At 44.1% G+C, this 14572-nt stretch overlaps 1 protein-coding gene across 1 annotated transcript; it reads right to left on the bottom strand.

Moving 5' to 3' along the window:
* Positions 1-1870: 1870 nt before the first annotated feature.
* On the bottom strand, positions 1871-13785 carry LOC115112338 (calretinin-like). The gene is made up of 11 exons (XM_029639343.2): positions 13588-13785; positions 7499-7575; positions 7112-7201; positions 6826-6906; positions 5971-6027; positions 5728-5805; positions 5574-5629; positions 5427-5466; positions 4838-4891; positions 2968-3039; positions 1871-2558 (listed from the first exon to the last, which is right to left on the bottom strand). The coding sequence occupies exons 1-11, from the start codon at positions 13679-13681 to the stop codon at positions 2442-2444; spliced, it is 816 nt and encodes a 271-aa protein (XP_029495203.1). The 5' UTR covers positions 13682-13785; the 3' UTR covers positions 1871-2441.
* Positions 13786-14572: the final 787 nt, after the last annotated feature.

Below are 14572 nucleotides of genomic sequence, written 5' to 3'. Positions count from 1 at the left end.
CACATTGGGACTGTGCTGAGCAGGAGAGGCCTGTGTTCCAAAACCCATCAGGGATTTGACAGCATCTGTTCCCCTCTCTGCTCCGGCCATGTCCATGACTCACAGAGAAAATTCCTGAAAAGCTTTACAACTGTTTGCCTTATCCAGCCATGGCAGAGCTGTCCAACAACACTTAGTGGTGTGTGTGTGTGTGTGTGTGTGCGTGTGCATGCGTGCGTGGCTGTGTCTGTATCTGTACTGGACCAAAAAGACAGCAGACTTTATAAGCCCAAACTCATTTCTAACAAGACCCAACTTTTCTACTTTATGTGCCGATAACTCTTTTAAATATGTTTGTGCTACGAGGCTGCAACCTTGCCTCATCCTCTGACTCAGCTGAAGCTGTTTTGGTGTGTTTGAGACAGAGGAGCATCTGACGTTTTCTGTTATTAACATCTGTTTGTTTGTGCCTAATACTGTTTCTAGCTACATGCACCTCTCGTGTGTGTGTGTGTGTGTGTGTGTGTGTGTGTGTGTGTGTGTGTGTGTGTGTGTGTGTGTGTGTGTGTGTGTGTGTGTGTGTGTGTGTGTGTGTGTGTGTGTGTGTGTGTGTGTGTGTGTGTGTGCGTGCGTGTGCACCTATCCCTTTTGTTTGAAGCAATAGCAATTCTACTCAGGGGAGAATAGCTAAATATGGACCCCAATCTTAGCAACTTGTCTTTCCCCCATCTCTCGCTTCCCTCTCTTCCTTTTTCTTTCTGAGTGAGGAACCAATGTGGGGGAGGGAATCAGAGCAGACTCTATTTCTCCTGTACTGTTGTCAGGAGAAATAGTGTGTGTGTGTGTACGTGTGTAAGTGCGAGGTTTGGTGTTTTTTTGTGCTTTAAGAAAACTAATGCGAGTTTAATTAAAGATTAAAGTGCGGATGATTAATTGATAGAAGTCAGACTGTTCCATTTGGTACTAAACCAGGGGTGTCCAGACCACTCCATACAGTGAAAAATATGGACAGCTCCAAAAGCTTGTACATAAAATTAGATGTATTACCCAAGAAACTGAAGGTTCTCACAAAAATATATATTAAAAAAAAATGTGCAACAACGTAATGATTACTGTGTTGTGTGGTGTTGTTCTTTTAAATCTTTAAAGACCAAAAACAAGCCTGGTGCATATTTGTCATTCTCTTTCAGGACTCTGGACATTCCCATGTATATACTGTATATTACACAGGGAAATGTGTCCACCAACTGGAGTGCCCTAAATTGCTCTGTCTGCAAATTTGGGATGTGCATGTAAGTAGTGAGGCTCAAAGGCTCAGATGGAGCTGCTGAGGCAAAAAAACATCAGGAGTTTTTCTTGTAGTGACACAGTAAGTAAACAAACTTATTGAGAGTTTCAATTCCTTTGTGATCTCAAAGGTTTGTTAGGCTGTTATGGTAGGACTAGTCTACTAGCAGGTGTTGGAGAATGGCTGTTTAACTCCACTCATATCCCTCCCCTCCAGCCTTGACCCACTCAGTGTTCGTAGTGTGCCATAGAGACAGATAAGCACCTCTGAAAGTTCTCATCTATGAAAAATGGAGTGTGCAGGCTCCCTTCATCAAGCTGGCTTTCAACTGGAGATTAGAACAGCGAGAGTGGAGTGCTCAGGGAGATAACGCGCCTGCTCCCAACATCTGTATTGGAAATGTTATCTTCACAGGAAACACATTATGCTGGCAAAGAAAAATAGCTCTCCTTTGCCTGGCCAAGATTAAGTCTTCATAGAAACAGATTTAACTATGCATTTATAGAGATGTATAGGCTGATATAGAAGTTTAGCAGACTGAGATCCCATGGTTAGGATAGAGACAGTTTGGCCCTGTGGTTGTGAGTAAGGCAGAGACATAAGTGATCATCAGCTATATTTATTGATGCTCTCAATAATATCTCCACTAAAACAGTACGAGCCTAAACCCAATTCAAAAACAAGGCAACAGACTGAAACGAATAGTGCGGGAGTGGGCATTGAGATTAGAGGTAAATAGAAAAAGAGAGAGAGAGAGATTTACAGGCGAACTGTAAAAAAAACAAAGAGTAGGCTTAGGGAGTATAGTATAAAGGACATTCAGGCAAAATGTATATGCATTCAAATAAATAGTCATATCGTATATTCCTTCTATTATTTCCACATGTATTAACTCACTATAGAATTGCATGTAAAAAAAAAGAACAAAAAAGCTGCGGACGCTGATGACATCATCAGGTAGCGCCACGCTGCGATAAGGGGGAGGTGAGGTGGGGCATAGTAAGGGACAGGTAGTTAAACAGAGTGGGGCAGTTGGGCTGAGGGTCTTGCTTATGCCTTCAAGTGGACATTCACTTTCACTCTACAGATGTTGGAGTGGAGGAGGGGGCATACATGCACCTAGTAATGCCAGGATGGGGGCAGTGGGGGGTTGTCAGGGTTCAGAGGTGAAAGATCACAGTGTGGAGTCGCGACAGAGGACGATCTCCAGCTCGGTGCGGTAGAGTTTCCCCGCATCGGACAGAGCCATGATGCTCTTCTTATAGCCCACCAGACCGGTCGAGTCCAACTCCTACAGCAAACAGGGAGAGAAACAGGGAGAGAAACAGTGAGTGCTAGTGCCTCAACCAATGATATCATTAACTATGGTGTCTACCCTGTAAACAATAATGAGCCATTAGAACGTCACCAGGACTTCACAAAATGGTCGCCTGAAGTCGTCAGGACATTGTCTTATGGTCCCTTGGAGGTTTTGTCTAGTTCCCGATTGGTCCCAGGGACGTCCCAAGGACTTTTTTTTAGAACTTTCTTGGGATTTTGGGTCATGATCCCCTAAAGGCTTTTGCCTAGTTCCCGGTCGCAAAGAAACATTTCCTACCCCCCTCTGATCTTGTAAACACTCCAGGTGCAGTATGACATAATCAACCAATCAACTAATCAAAAGATGAGTCAGTATATAAGTGAAGTCTCTTGTTCTTTACCATTTTGTTCTTGTCATGTAGGTCCTTCAGCAGTGCATCCAGCTCCTGCTCATCGATGTAACCGTTTCCATCCTAGTGAAACAATGAAAAACAGTGAAACAACAGAAAGGGGCTGGGCATCTTGTATCATATTCTCATTAAAAGAACAATCAAACACTCAGATATCCTCCCACTCAGAGTATACACAGGTAAGATCAATCATTCACAGACCAACTGCCAATTCAGTCAGTACAAAGGCATTAGTATGAGACTCCTGTACTGTACACATCTTCCCTACTGTACTGTTTTCTTTGTGGAAGGTTCAGTGGCATGTATTCATGGATGCCAAGGGAAGCCAGGCTTCCCCAAAAAGTTGACCAAGAAAAAATACATATTTCGTCGCTCCGTGTTTCATAAATTTCCTTCAATTCACAAGAGGCTGAAATGAATATATCTCACCGGAGAAAGCATCCGAGCAAACCTAACAGCTCCCCTCTGTCTCAGTATGTGTAGAGTATCTATCTGATGCTCTCTGGTCAGAAAGAGTATGACATTGTTGCCACCCATAGCATTGAATTCAAGGGAAGCCAGCGAGCATTTGGCCTCCCTTGATAAAAAATACATTAAATAATTGTAAATCAGCTTTAAGCTAAACTGAGGGAGCTCAGCTGTGAATGGTGCTAGCTCACCATTAAAAAAAGTGTCAAGGGAAGCCAGTTTGGATTTGGCTTTAGACCAATCACATCACAAGCCAAAGCCAAATGTCATTAATGACAGAAAAAAACTTGAATTGTTGCATCTCGTTGTGTTCGGCCCTTTCCTAAATTAGGGATTTGGACTTGTGGTTTTACTTAATTCTCTGTACTGGCCAATGATTATAATGGGGATTCTGATCCATCCATAAATTCATACATTGTGCACCTGACCTGAGAGGATGGAAGTTCAACATGTAGCTAGATGTAAACTCTTAGAAAAAAGGGTTCCAGAAGGGTTCTTCGGCTGCCCCCACAAGAGGCCTTTAGAAAGGGTTCTACATGAAACCCAAAAGGGTTCTACCTGGAACCAAATAGGTTCTACCTGGAACCAAAAATGTTTCTTCAAAGGGTTCTCCTATGGGGATAGCCGAAGAACCCTTTTAGGTTCTAGATAGCATATTTTTTTTCAAAGAGTGTAGTATGCTAATGTTAACTAGCTGGCCTGGTGTATTGTTGTCTATGAAAGGAAGCTAGCGAGCAAGTATTTTAGCAAGATAGCCTAGGACAACAAAAACTAAAAGTGTGTACTGTATGACAGAATCATAGACCGTTTAGGCACACACACACACATAAATCAGTAACATTGACAGGCAGCTCCTGTTTTCTTTGTATCTTGCAATAACTCTCTGTGGTTCTAAATCGATAGTTGTTTAGTAGTCCAAAAATGTACCTTGCTTGACTATGCTGTAGGTCATGTAACTGTTACATGCAATATGTTCTGTGGACAGATGTTGCTCTCCGGTTTTGTAATGAAACAAATGTGTGGTTGAATTTATTCTGCCACTGTCTTATTATTGTCTCGGCATTTAGGCCTATATATCACGATGTCAAGGCATATGAACTAACAGGTTATAGAGCAAACAACGCAGTTATCACAACACATAGGTTGTAATATGGCTTTTTTGTCTGGATTGGCTTCCCCCTTCATTTAACCCATGCACCGCTACTGGGAAGGTTACCAAGGTAACACTAACAAAATAAATGATACAGACGCAGGTGTGTCTGGAGTATTTACCTGTGAAAGTGACCATTTGCATGGAGCTTGTAGCTTGAGTGACAGGGATACAAACAATCTCTCTCACACATTCTCCCACCCACACACCCTCCCTGTAAATATGTCTACTGTGCTCATTTACCTTGTCATAGAAGGTGAAAATTATGTTGAACTGCTCTGCTGAAAGCTTGCATCCCTGGAGAGACGGAAAAAACAGTGAAAGGAAAGGAAAAAAATAATATCTATTGTATATGATATATATTCACTGAGTTCACCAAACATTAGGAACACCTTCCTAATATTGAGTTGTAGCACCCTGGGAATGCCTGCATCTGTTCCTCACAAACTGGAGTCTAACTGGTTTCATTAACGGGCCTGCAGAACTGATAGACAGGTGTGTGTGTGTGTGTGTGTGTGTGTGTGTGTGTGTGTGTGTGTGTGTGTGTGTGTGTGTGTGTGTGTGTGTGTGTGTGTGTGTGTGTGTGTGTGTGTGTGTGTGTGTGTGTGTGTGTGTGATAAACAGTTTAATCCTCGTACAGTGAAAGCAGTAAAGCTGAATTGTACCATAGATCTGCCTACATACATATTGTATGACCTTTACCTTAGGGTTATAGTCAAGACTGCTTTAATTCACATAGTGACCGACTCTTTCACAAATGACTACATTGCCCCAATTCCTAAAGGATTTTGTGTGTGGGGTGTGGGGGTGGGGTGTGTGGGTGTGGTCTCACCTCGAACTTGAGCAAGAAATTTTCCTGAACCGGCAGCAGCCTTAAATGAGATAAAAGAAAATCATTCACATTCAGATTCTTTACTTCAAAATGGATTTAAGTATAACACAGAGAGTCTCTCAGTGAACAAGACACACATACACTCACCTGGCCATTTCAGACAGGCCCAGTTTCCCATCACCGTTCAGATCAAACATCTTCAGCTGGAGAGTGAAATGCAACAGTGAGTGGCGTAACATTACTACACGGTGTTAAACCTATGTGTTTGTGTACACATGTACAGTATGTGTGTCACACTCACGATTGTCTGTGTGTACTCGTTGAGTTTCTTGTCATCGTAGTGTCTGTTGGCCTTCTTCAGAAGATCTGACAGGAAACCCTGAGGAAGACAGATCCTCGTTACCCCACTGGTAACTGGCTCAATGACCCAACATTAAAGTTTAAGGATGAGTGCTCAGGGGTCATCCTCTGACAACAAGCACAAGTCCTTGGAAATTGACGAATGAAGGTTATGAATGTTTAAAAGCTTGACACATTTGTTTACCTTCAGTTCATTGGCTTCGATGTATCCACTGCGATCAGTGTCATACCTTCTCCATGCCTGTAGACAGAGCATTTTTAACATCTCATTACAACACAGTACACATGCATTTAAACACAGAGATTAAGAACTCTAAAGCCTTAAAACCCTCTTTACTTTAACAACAAGTGGAAAAGTCATGATGCTATAATCGGTAGAGAGAATGTAGGCAGACGGAGATAGAAGAGGATGAGAGTGAGACAGAAAAGTATATAATTTGTGTTATAATCTACCAGCTGACCCGTGTCTAGAGTGAAACCTTATCAAAGATGGATGCCCAAACTACATCACCCCTCCCCCACCCCCCACTCTCCTGCAGTAAGCCTGCAACCAATCCATAATGTATGGCAGTCTGAGAATAGCTTCTGTGTTCCCCTCCCCCCTCCACTTTTAACACAGGGTAGCCAGCACACTGGACCACTGCAAAACCCCTTCCTTCTGTCTATCCTCTCTTCTCCTTACTTTGCGTGTCTCCACCAACAGAGAACAGTTAAAAGGAGCCCCCCTCCCTCTCTCTCTTTCTCTCTCTAGTTATTTCTAGATATAAAACACTTTAGACAAGGAGATGCCTGTTTCCCTGATATTTCTAAGCTCTCTTGGAATTGATTCTGTGTGTGTGTGGATGGATGTGTGTTGGTTTTTGTGTATGGGACGAAGTGATCAGACTTAGCAATACACCAAAAAGTTATCTGTATCGGAGAGCAATGATAGCAGGAGTCATCTTTAGTGATAGATATACTGTACAGTGCAGTGGGCCTACACACACACACACACACACACACACACACACACACACACACACACACACACACAACTTACCGCCATGAATTCTGCACTGGATCCCACAAATGTTCTGAAACAAAGCAGGAAATTCTCCTCTGTGGGCAGAATCTGAGCTAACTAGAGAAAAAGAGAGAGAGAAAATATAGAGAGAGAGGATTAGTACACTTGGCTAGCAACTCAATATTAAAGCGGATTTCAACAACAACACTGTGTACAAAACAAATAACATATATGCAGATATAGCATCAGAGGTAAACATAAAAAGTAAGCAGACATTTCAACAGAGGAGTTTGAATGTGCTTGTGTACAGTATGAGTCTTACTTCTGACATCTCGATTCTTCCGTCTGCATTCTTGTCAAATTTCATCATGAATTCCTTCATTTTCTCTCTAAAGGCAGCATGTGTGGGATCCTTGAATAGGCAAACACACACACAAACACACAGAATAAATAAAAAACGACTAAAACAGAGACTTCCTACCTAACGACTCTCTATGATAATGAGTTGTTATAGCATATTATGTCAAATTGTCTAGTCTATTAGCCTATCTAGAAGCCTGAATATACCATGGATGATGACAGTCAAGTAAAGTGGACCATTTTCTCATTTAAATACAATGTTTAAGGTTGCCTCGACTAGGATGGAGTCAGTCACTCACTTTAAGGCAGGAAGGAAGGATGCATTTTCAAAGTATTCAAACCCACTCACCACGCCTGTTCCTCTCCGCGCGGTCTCTAGCTGCCGGAAGAAGTTCTCCAGCTCCTTTCCCTCGATGTAGCCATTTCCTGTAGAACATACCCAAGGGTTAAAGGTCATTCCTGGGATCAGTGAGATGGGAATTACATTGACTTTTGAACCTGTGGAAAACATAATAGTTACATGGCACTTTCTCAATTTATCTTTCTTGATTCCTCTCTCCTCACCTCCTTCGCAAATCCTATTGGAGAAAAAAGTAAGGGGAGGGACCTTGGACCTTCTTCTCCAATACAGCTGATGTGAATTGAGATAGAACCCTGGTATGTAGTATGTTTCATTACTGTAAAAAAAAAACAGGGTTCAATATGGAGGCATTTTTTAAGCCATTTACTAAACAAGTAGCTCAATGAAAGTCCAGAACAACGAGTCCACAAGGAGTCCAGAGATTCAAGTGTTGTATAGCACCACCATGACTGTTTGCATACTCTAAACGATATGGAAACATTTTGACAAAAACACTCTCATTATCTAGCCTAATGCTACAGTCACACGATATTGTCCATCTGGCCAACACGACTCCCACAGGAGTACAGTAGCATAACATTGAGTCACATATTTATATCCAACACACGCACACTGCTGAGCTCCCTGGTCCTTACTAGGATTAATCTGATATCCCAGCAAAACCATCAGGCCCAGTATCTGATGGGAGGATGAGATTGAGGGAGGAGGAGAGAAATGGAGGGTAGATCGGAGGGAGGGATCTGAAAGGGCAGGGGCTTAATGTGACTTATTGTGTCATAGCACCATAGGAATAAAATGATAGTGGAATTGACGGGGAAGAAAATGATGGAGAGGGGAAAGAGATTTGATACTTGATAAGTGTGTGTGTGTGTGTGTGTGTGTGTGTGTGTGTGTGCGTGTGTGTGTGTGTGTGTGTGTGTGTGTGTGTGTGTGTGTGTGTGTGTGTGTGTGTGTGTGTGTGTGTGTGTGTGTGTGCGTGCGCGTGCGTGCGTGCGTGCGTAAGTGCGTGTGTGTGTGTGTGTGTACGTGTGTGTGTGTGTGTGTGCACACTGTAGGGGCAACCCACATGCTGTAGATACTTAAGGCTGATTGAGATTATAACAAGCTCCTAATTGTCTTGGCCGATCAGATCTCTAACGGTTTGTACTCTGTGAGTTTCCCCAGGTCTGTGCTCTGTGAGTTCCCCCAGGTCTGTGCTCTGTGAGTTCCCCCAGGTTTGTGCTCTGTGTGTTCCCCCAGGTTTGTGCTCTGTGAGTTTCCCCAGGTCTGTGCTCTGTGAGTTCCCCCAGGTTTGTTCTCTGTGAGTTTCCCCAGGTCTGTGCTCTGTGAGTTCCCCCAGGTTTGTGCTCTGTGAGTTTCCCCAGGTCTGTGCTCTGTGAGTTCCCCCAGGTCTGTGCTCTGTGAGTTCCCCCAGGTCTGTGCTCTGTGAGTTCCCCCAGGTCTGTGCTCTATGAGTTCCCCCAGGTCTGTACTCTATGAGTTCCCCCAGGTCTGTGCTCTATGAGTTCCCCCAGGTCTGTGCTCTATGAGTTCCCCCAGGTCTGTGCTCTGTGAGTTCCCCCATCGGGGAGATGAGAGAAACACTCAGAGGCCATCAAACACACACGGGAGAAAAACACATCACACACCACCCTACAGGCAGATAGAAAAGGAGAAACAGAGAGAGAGAATGGGAAGAGATAGCTAGGAGATGCAGCAATAGAGAGAGGGGGAGTAAAGAGAGGGAACTACATTATTGTAGTTAGCTCAATGTTGGGAGAAGGTAGGGGTTCTGCATTAGTCACATGACCAAAGCACTGCTCGCATCTGGAAACTTTAGGCAGATCAGGGTGGCATTTATGAATGGGAAGTGTGGATATTCTCTGGTAATGTTGCCACAGAATGATATTTAAAAACAGGTATCGCCTGCAGCTCAGAAGGCATTAGAAACATATTCACGGTGGAATGGCTTTGTGCCTGGGGGATTGACAGTGGGGGGTCAGGTAGATGTTTATTGGGGCACTAGATATTCTGTAGCAACATTCACAAACATGACAGGCATGTGACTGGCTACGCATGGTGTACAGCAAGTTTGCTGACAACACGATAGTTGTAGGCCTGATAACCAACAATGACTAGTTCACCTATAGGGAGGCTATAAGTGAACTGGCATTGTGGTGACATCATTACAACAACCTTTCCCTCACTGTCAGCAAAACAAAGGAGTTGACTGTTGACTTCAGGAAGCAGAGGAGGGAACATGCCCTGATCCACATCAACGGGGCTGCAGTAGAGAGAGTCACTAGTTTTATGTTCCTCAGCATCCACATCACAGAGGACTTTTCTTGGACCAACAACGCTACCACTCTTGTCAAAATGGTGCAACAGCACCTCTACTTCCTAAGGCAGCTGAAGAAATTTGACATGTTGCTCCAAATACTACCGCTGAACCATCAAGAGCGTCCTGAGCGGTTGATTCACGGCCTGGTATGGGAATTGCTCCGTCCACGACCGCAAAGCCCTCCAGCAGGTAGTGAAGACGGCTGAGTGCATCACTGGGACCATGCTTCCACCCATCCAAGACGTCTACTTGAAAGTGTGCCTGAGGAAGGCACTCAGCATCATCAAGGACCCCACACACCCCAGCCACGAGCTGTTCTCTCCCTTACCTTCAGGCAGACTGTTTCGAAGCATGTGGTCTAATATCAACAGGCTCACTTTTTTGTTTTTATTCTTATTAATTTTACTGTTTTTTTATCGTTGTTGCATTGTAGAAAAGGAACCTGTAAGTAAGCATTTCGTTGGACGATGTATACAATACGTATCCCGTACTAACTAATAAAACTTTCAACGTAAAACTTTTAACTTTGTGTTTTGTATTTGATAGGTAAATCACCATCTGTGCATCGGCTCGGCTGGTCTTTGAGATGTAAGCAAATCACTGCAGAAACACAAAGCTTTGTGTATGTAAATAAATCAGCCCATCAGGTGGAGGGACTGAGGGCTGTCTCCTCTCTATATCAACATGTCATCACTCCACAGAAGCACAACTAAACATATTCCTGTACTGTGTGGGAGGGAAGTGAATGAGTTGGCTGGTTAACTGTGTAAAGAAGTTTCACCAGAGACCAGTGGATATTATGCTAGATATGTGCAGACCATCACAAACAATTCTAATTGCTCTTCCCAATGTGAGGATTTAATGTGAATTATGCCCATGTCTTTACACAGGGCCGGACTTGGGCATAGGCGGTTTGTCTACGGGACGTAGGGGGCCCCTGACCCAAAAAGGAACTAATTCTTACTGTTGAGAATTTGAACAGCAGAATACACAAAGCGCAATTTCGAAATGTGGTTGTGCATCAGCAGTTTTCCTCTTGTTATGTCAGTCACTGACAGTCGGTCAATTAGCCCGAGAAGCTACGCATTTTTAGATTGGTAAATTAGTCTACCCTGCTATCTAAATTTGTGGTAATAATAAATAAATTACCGAACGGGAACGAAGGGCATGTGCATAGGGGCCCTGCCCTTTAGGGGGCCCCCATTGATTTTGTTTGCCACTCTCACTCACAAATAAAATTGCATGAAATTAGTTAGACATTTGCTATAGTTTATTTTTCGTCCTATGGCAAAATGTGTACAATTGCAGAAAACTTGCTTTAAAATGACAAAATGCCTATGCCTTATGGCAAAATGTGTGGAATTACAGGAAATTAACTTAAAAAATGTATAAATATTTCCGTGGTCAAGTGGGGAGCCACTAAAATATTTGACCAGCGAGGTGGTAGGCCCCCCAACCAAATCTCGTATAGGGCCCCAAAAGGCTTGAACCTGTTCATACATTTTCCAGTTATGTTAGACAAAGATGTCTTGTTTCCTTGCGTGTAATAATATTTGGTGTGAAGAGTGGAATAATGCATGCGCTTCCCAAATATCATAGGCCTATTCTCTAGTCCACACACAGACACATTCTGCACAAACCATAACACACACGCACACACCATACAAGGCCTGTCCTAAGAGTGAATCATCTGAAGTTTTAAATCTGAAACGCGTCATTGACAGTGCCCGAAAAATAAAATCTATGATTCTTGAAAAGCATGCTCCACTACCCCAGTTCTAGTCCCACTTTATCATGTATGAGACTATGGACATAGATTGGCACAATATGTTTCTGTTAACCACCTCTGCCTCCCACAGATGGATCACTGGCACGACTTCCCTGAAAAGCCTTAGGTGCATTCATGTATTCACAGCGAACAGTGAGACCTATTTTTATATTCCACAAACTATAATTTGTGGAATTAAAGTGTATGTGTGTGTGTGTGTGTGTGTGTGTGTGTGTGTGTGTGTGTGTGTGTGTGTGTGTGTGTGTGTGTGTGTGTGTGTGTGTGTGTGTGTGTGTGTGTGTGTGTGTAATTGCACTCATTCCTCATCCCTGGCTCTACTACTTCTAGGTCCATTCCGGTCCAGTGCACGCCAGGGATGCATATGGCTTAGTTGACCCGGTGGGCGGATTTAACCCTCGGCTGGGGCAGTGGAGTGTTTTCGAGCGGCTCGGAGAATCCATGCGCTTGCTCAGGTGTGACTGTTTACACGCTCTAGGTGAGAGGCTGCAGAGCTCAGAGTGAGCGCTATGGGGCGGAAACATGTCAAGCCTGCACAATGTCACAGATTTATTGACACATCTTTACACACTTCAACAGGCGCTTGTTTAGTAGAGCCCTCAGTAAGTCTAAACGGGCCTAGCCCAGCGTTTTGTTGCCAAGCAGAACGTCTCCAACGGCCCTAAGGGACCACCATGGGATGGGGGAGAAGGATTCAACATGCTTTGCGCAGTGCAGAAATGAATGCATGGATGGATTAAAGAAAGAAAACGCAGTGCTATACCATGCAATATATTCAAATCCAAAAACGTAAATGAGAGATACTGAGGGTCATGTGATTTAGCAACTCGTATAGCTGCTGTTATAATCACTGTTTATAACCTTTCATGATCACCTTTGAGTGCTGTGTGACGGAGACCAGCTCTAGCGCACAGTGACGCACACCATACCCGCGACTAGGCCATCGATTTGCAGTCAGTCACACCCATAACCGCCCAGTATCTAGTGCGTGCACCCCCCTTCTCTCTCCCGCTCCACTCCTTCCCATTCCCAGACCGGACACGGAAAGCTGCCTGTCAATACACCGCGCCTGGCAGAAGCCCCGGTGATGACATAGGCTACTGTAGATTCATTCATAGGAGACGCGCGGATCCGGTTGCCTCGTTGGGGTCGCTACAAGCCAGGCACATATATAATTCACAGCGATCAAACAGCGCTAAAAACATCCACTCCGTTTTGCACACACGTCACCACTCTATATAATAAATGATCTAGCAAGAACAACGCATGTTTACCCTCAAAGAATGTAGTGCTGTATTAGACTTTCGTGTTTTACGCACAGAAAATAGTGCCACAAATGTGGTCCAAAGCAGCGCCCTTCTGTTCCACAGCTTGGCGCGGTTTGATGCGTAAACTGGGGAACTAAAATAAAATGATGAATAACAAATATGGTTATAGGGGATTATATGTAGTCTACGTGTCGACTGAAATCTCATATAACGCTCGTGTGGGAAAAATGCACAAACTGAACTATTTGAAAATGCTTTTCTACTTTGCTACTTCAAAATATGTTTCCTTACCTGACAGTTCTGCAACAAATATCTACAAACCCCACAAATGCCCCTTTATACAACTTCAATATGCTAATTGTGCAATTAAAGTTAAAAAAAGGAGTGTCAAGTTAAAAATCTTTCCATTAGTGCATGATCACGGAACAGGGTACAGGGCACAGGGACCTCTGACTGACAATCACAGCCAAGATTCCCAAGACGCTGTTTAAATAACAACCCATATGCTCCTCTGTCCCGCAGTACAACACACAGGACTTCCTACCCTCATCTATCACATCTGCTCACTTTCTCTGTCCCACCAAGCACTAGCCTATAAATTTTTAACTATCCAACCATTCTGAATTTACAACCAGCCTACTCCTATGATATGCCCATAGTCCAGTCCTGCCCAAGTTTAAACCCTGGCCGTAGCAGTACTGACCGTCTGCGTCGAAATGTTTCCAGATGTCGAGAAACTGCGCCGCGGTGAGCTCTGCCAGGTGGAGATGAGGGGGCTGCTGTGCTTGACTCGCCATCGTTCAGTCGCTGCTGCTTTTTCTTCTTCTTCCGGAGTTAACTTGTTCCCAGTCTGATCCAGATCCTCTCCAAACTGTCAGCGGCTCGCACTCAGCCGGGGCTTTTAAACCCCCCCGCGGCGCATGCACTTTTCACGCTGACAGAACGGGGGCGCAGAGGCTCTGAACCCGCATGTACTCTGAGCCAAGGAGTGTGAGAGCCTGCAGGAGCTGTACTGATCTGTCACTGCCCCCAGAGGGATGAGAGATACTCAATGGCACTGTCCATGCAGGCTCTGTCCATACAGAATAACACGGGCAGTTCTCTCTGTTGATTGGAATTATGGAAATATAATCATACAGAGAAAGGCCCCATATACTGGCACTCATGAGCCAAAAATTACATCAAAGCATTCCATCACATAGTCTGTCCCATCAAACAGGCCAACACCTCAGGAAGACAGTAGGAATCCAACTAAGTGTGTGTGTGTGTGTGTGTGTGTGTGTGTGTGTGTGTGTGTGTGTGTGTGTGTGTGTGTGTGTGTGTGTGTGTGCGTGTGTGCGAGTGCGTGTGCGTGAGTGTGTGTGTACATGCTCTGGTAACGAGTATTTATCTCTCTGCTCTAACAAATTCCTCACCATTGATCTTACTGTACTTATCAAGTATCACTTTGAAAAAAGACTGTACTCTCACCATTCCTAATTTACTCCCATTTTATCCCCCCATCCATCAATGCATCCCTCTCTCACTGCCTCATCTCCTGCGCTCTTCTATCGGGTCTGTTTCGATTTAAGTTTCTCCTCAGACTCCTTGGCCATTCAACCTCATAGCTGGCACAAATCACATCACCCAGTAGGACGACTATACTGTACTGCCACTAAAGTATAATAAAGCGTCTTTAGGCTCTGGTA

Source organism: Oncorhynchus nerka, linkage group LG28, assembly GCF_034236695.1.
Source record: "Oncorhynchus nerka isolate Pitt River linkage group LG28, Oner_Uvic_2.0, whole genome shotgun sequence".
Taxonomy (NCBI): domain Eukaryota; kingdom Metazoa; phylum Chordata; class Actinopteri; order Salmoniformes; family Salmonidae; genus Oncorhynchus; species Oncorhynchus nerka.
Note: the sequence above shows the minus strand (reverse complement) of the source record. Positions and strands in the feature narration are given on the sequence as shown.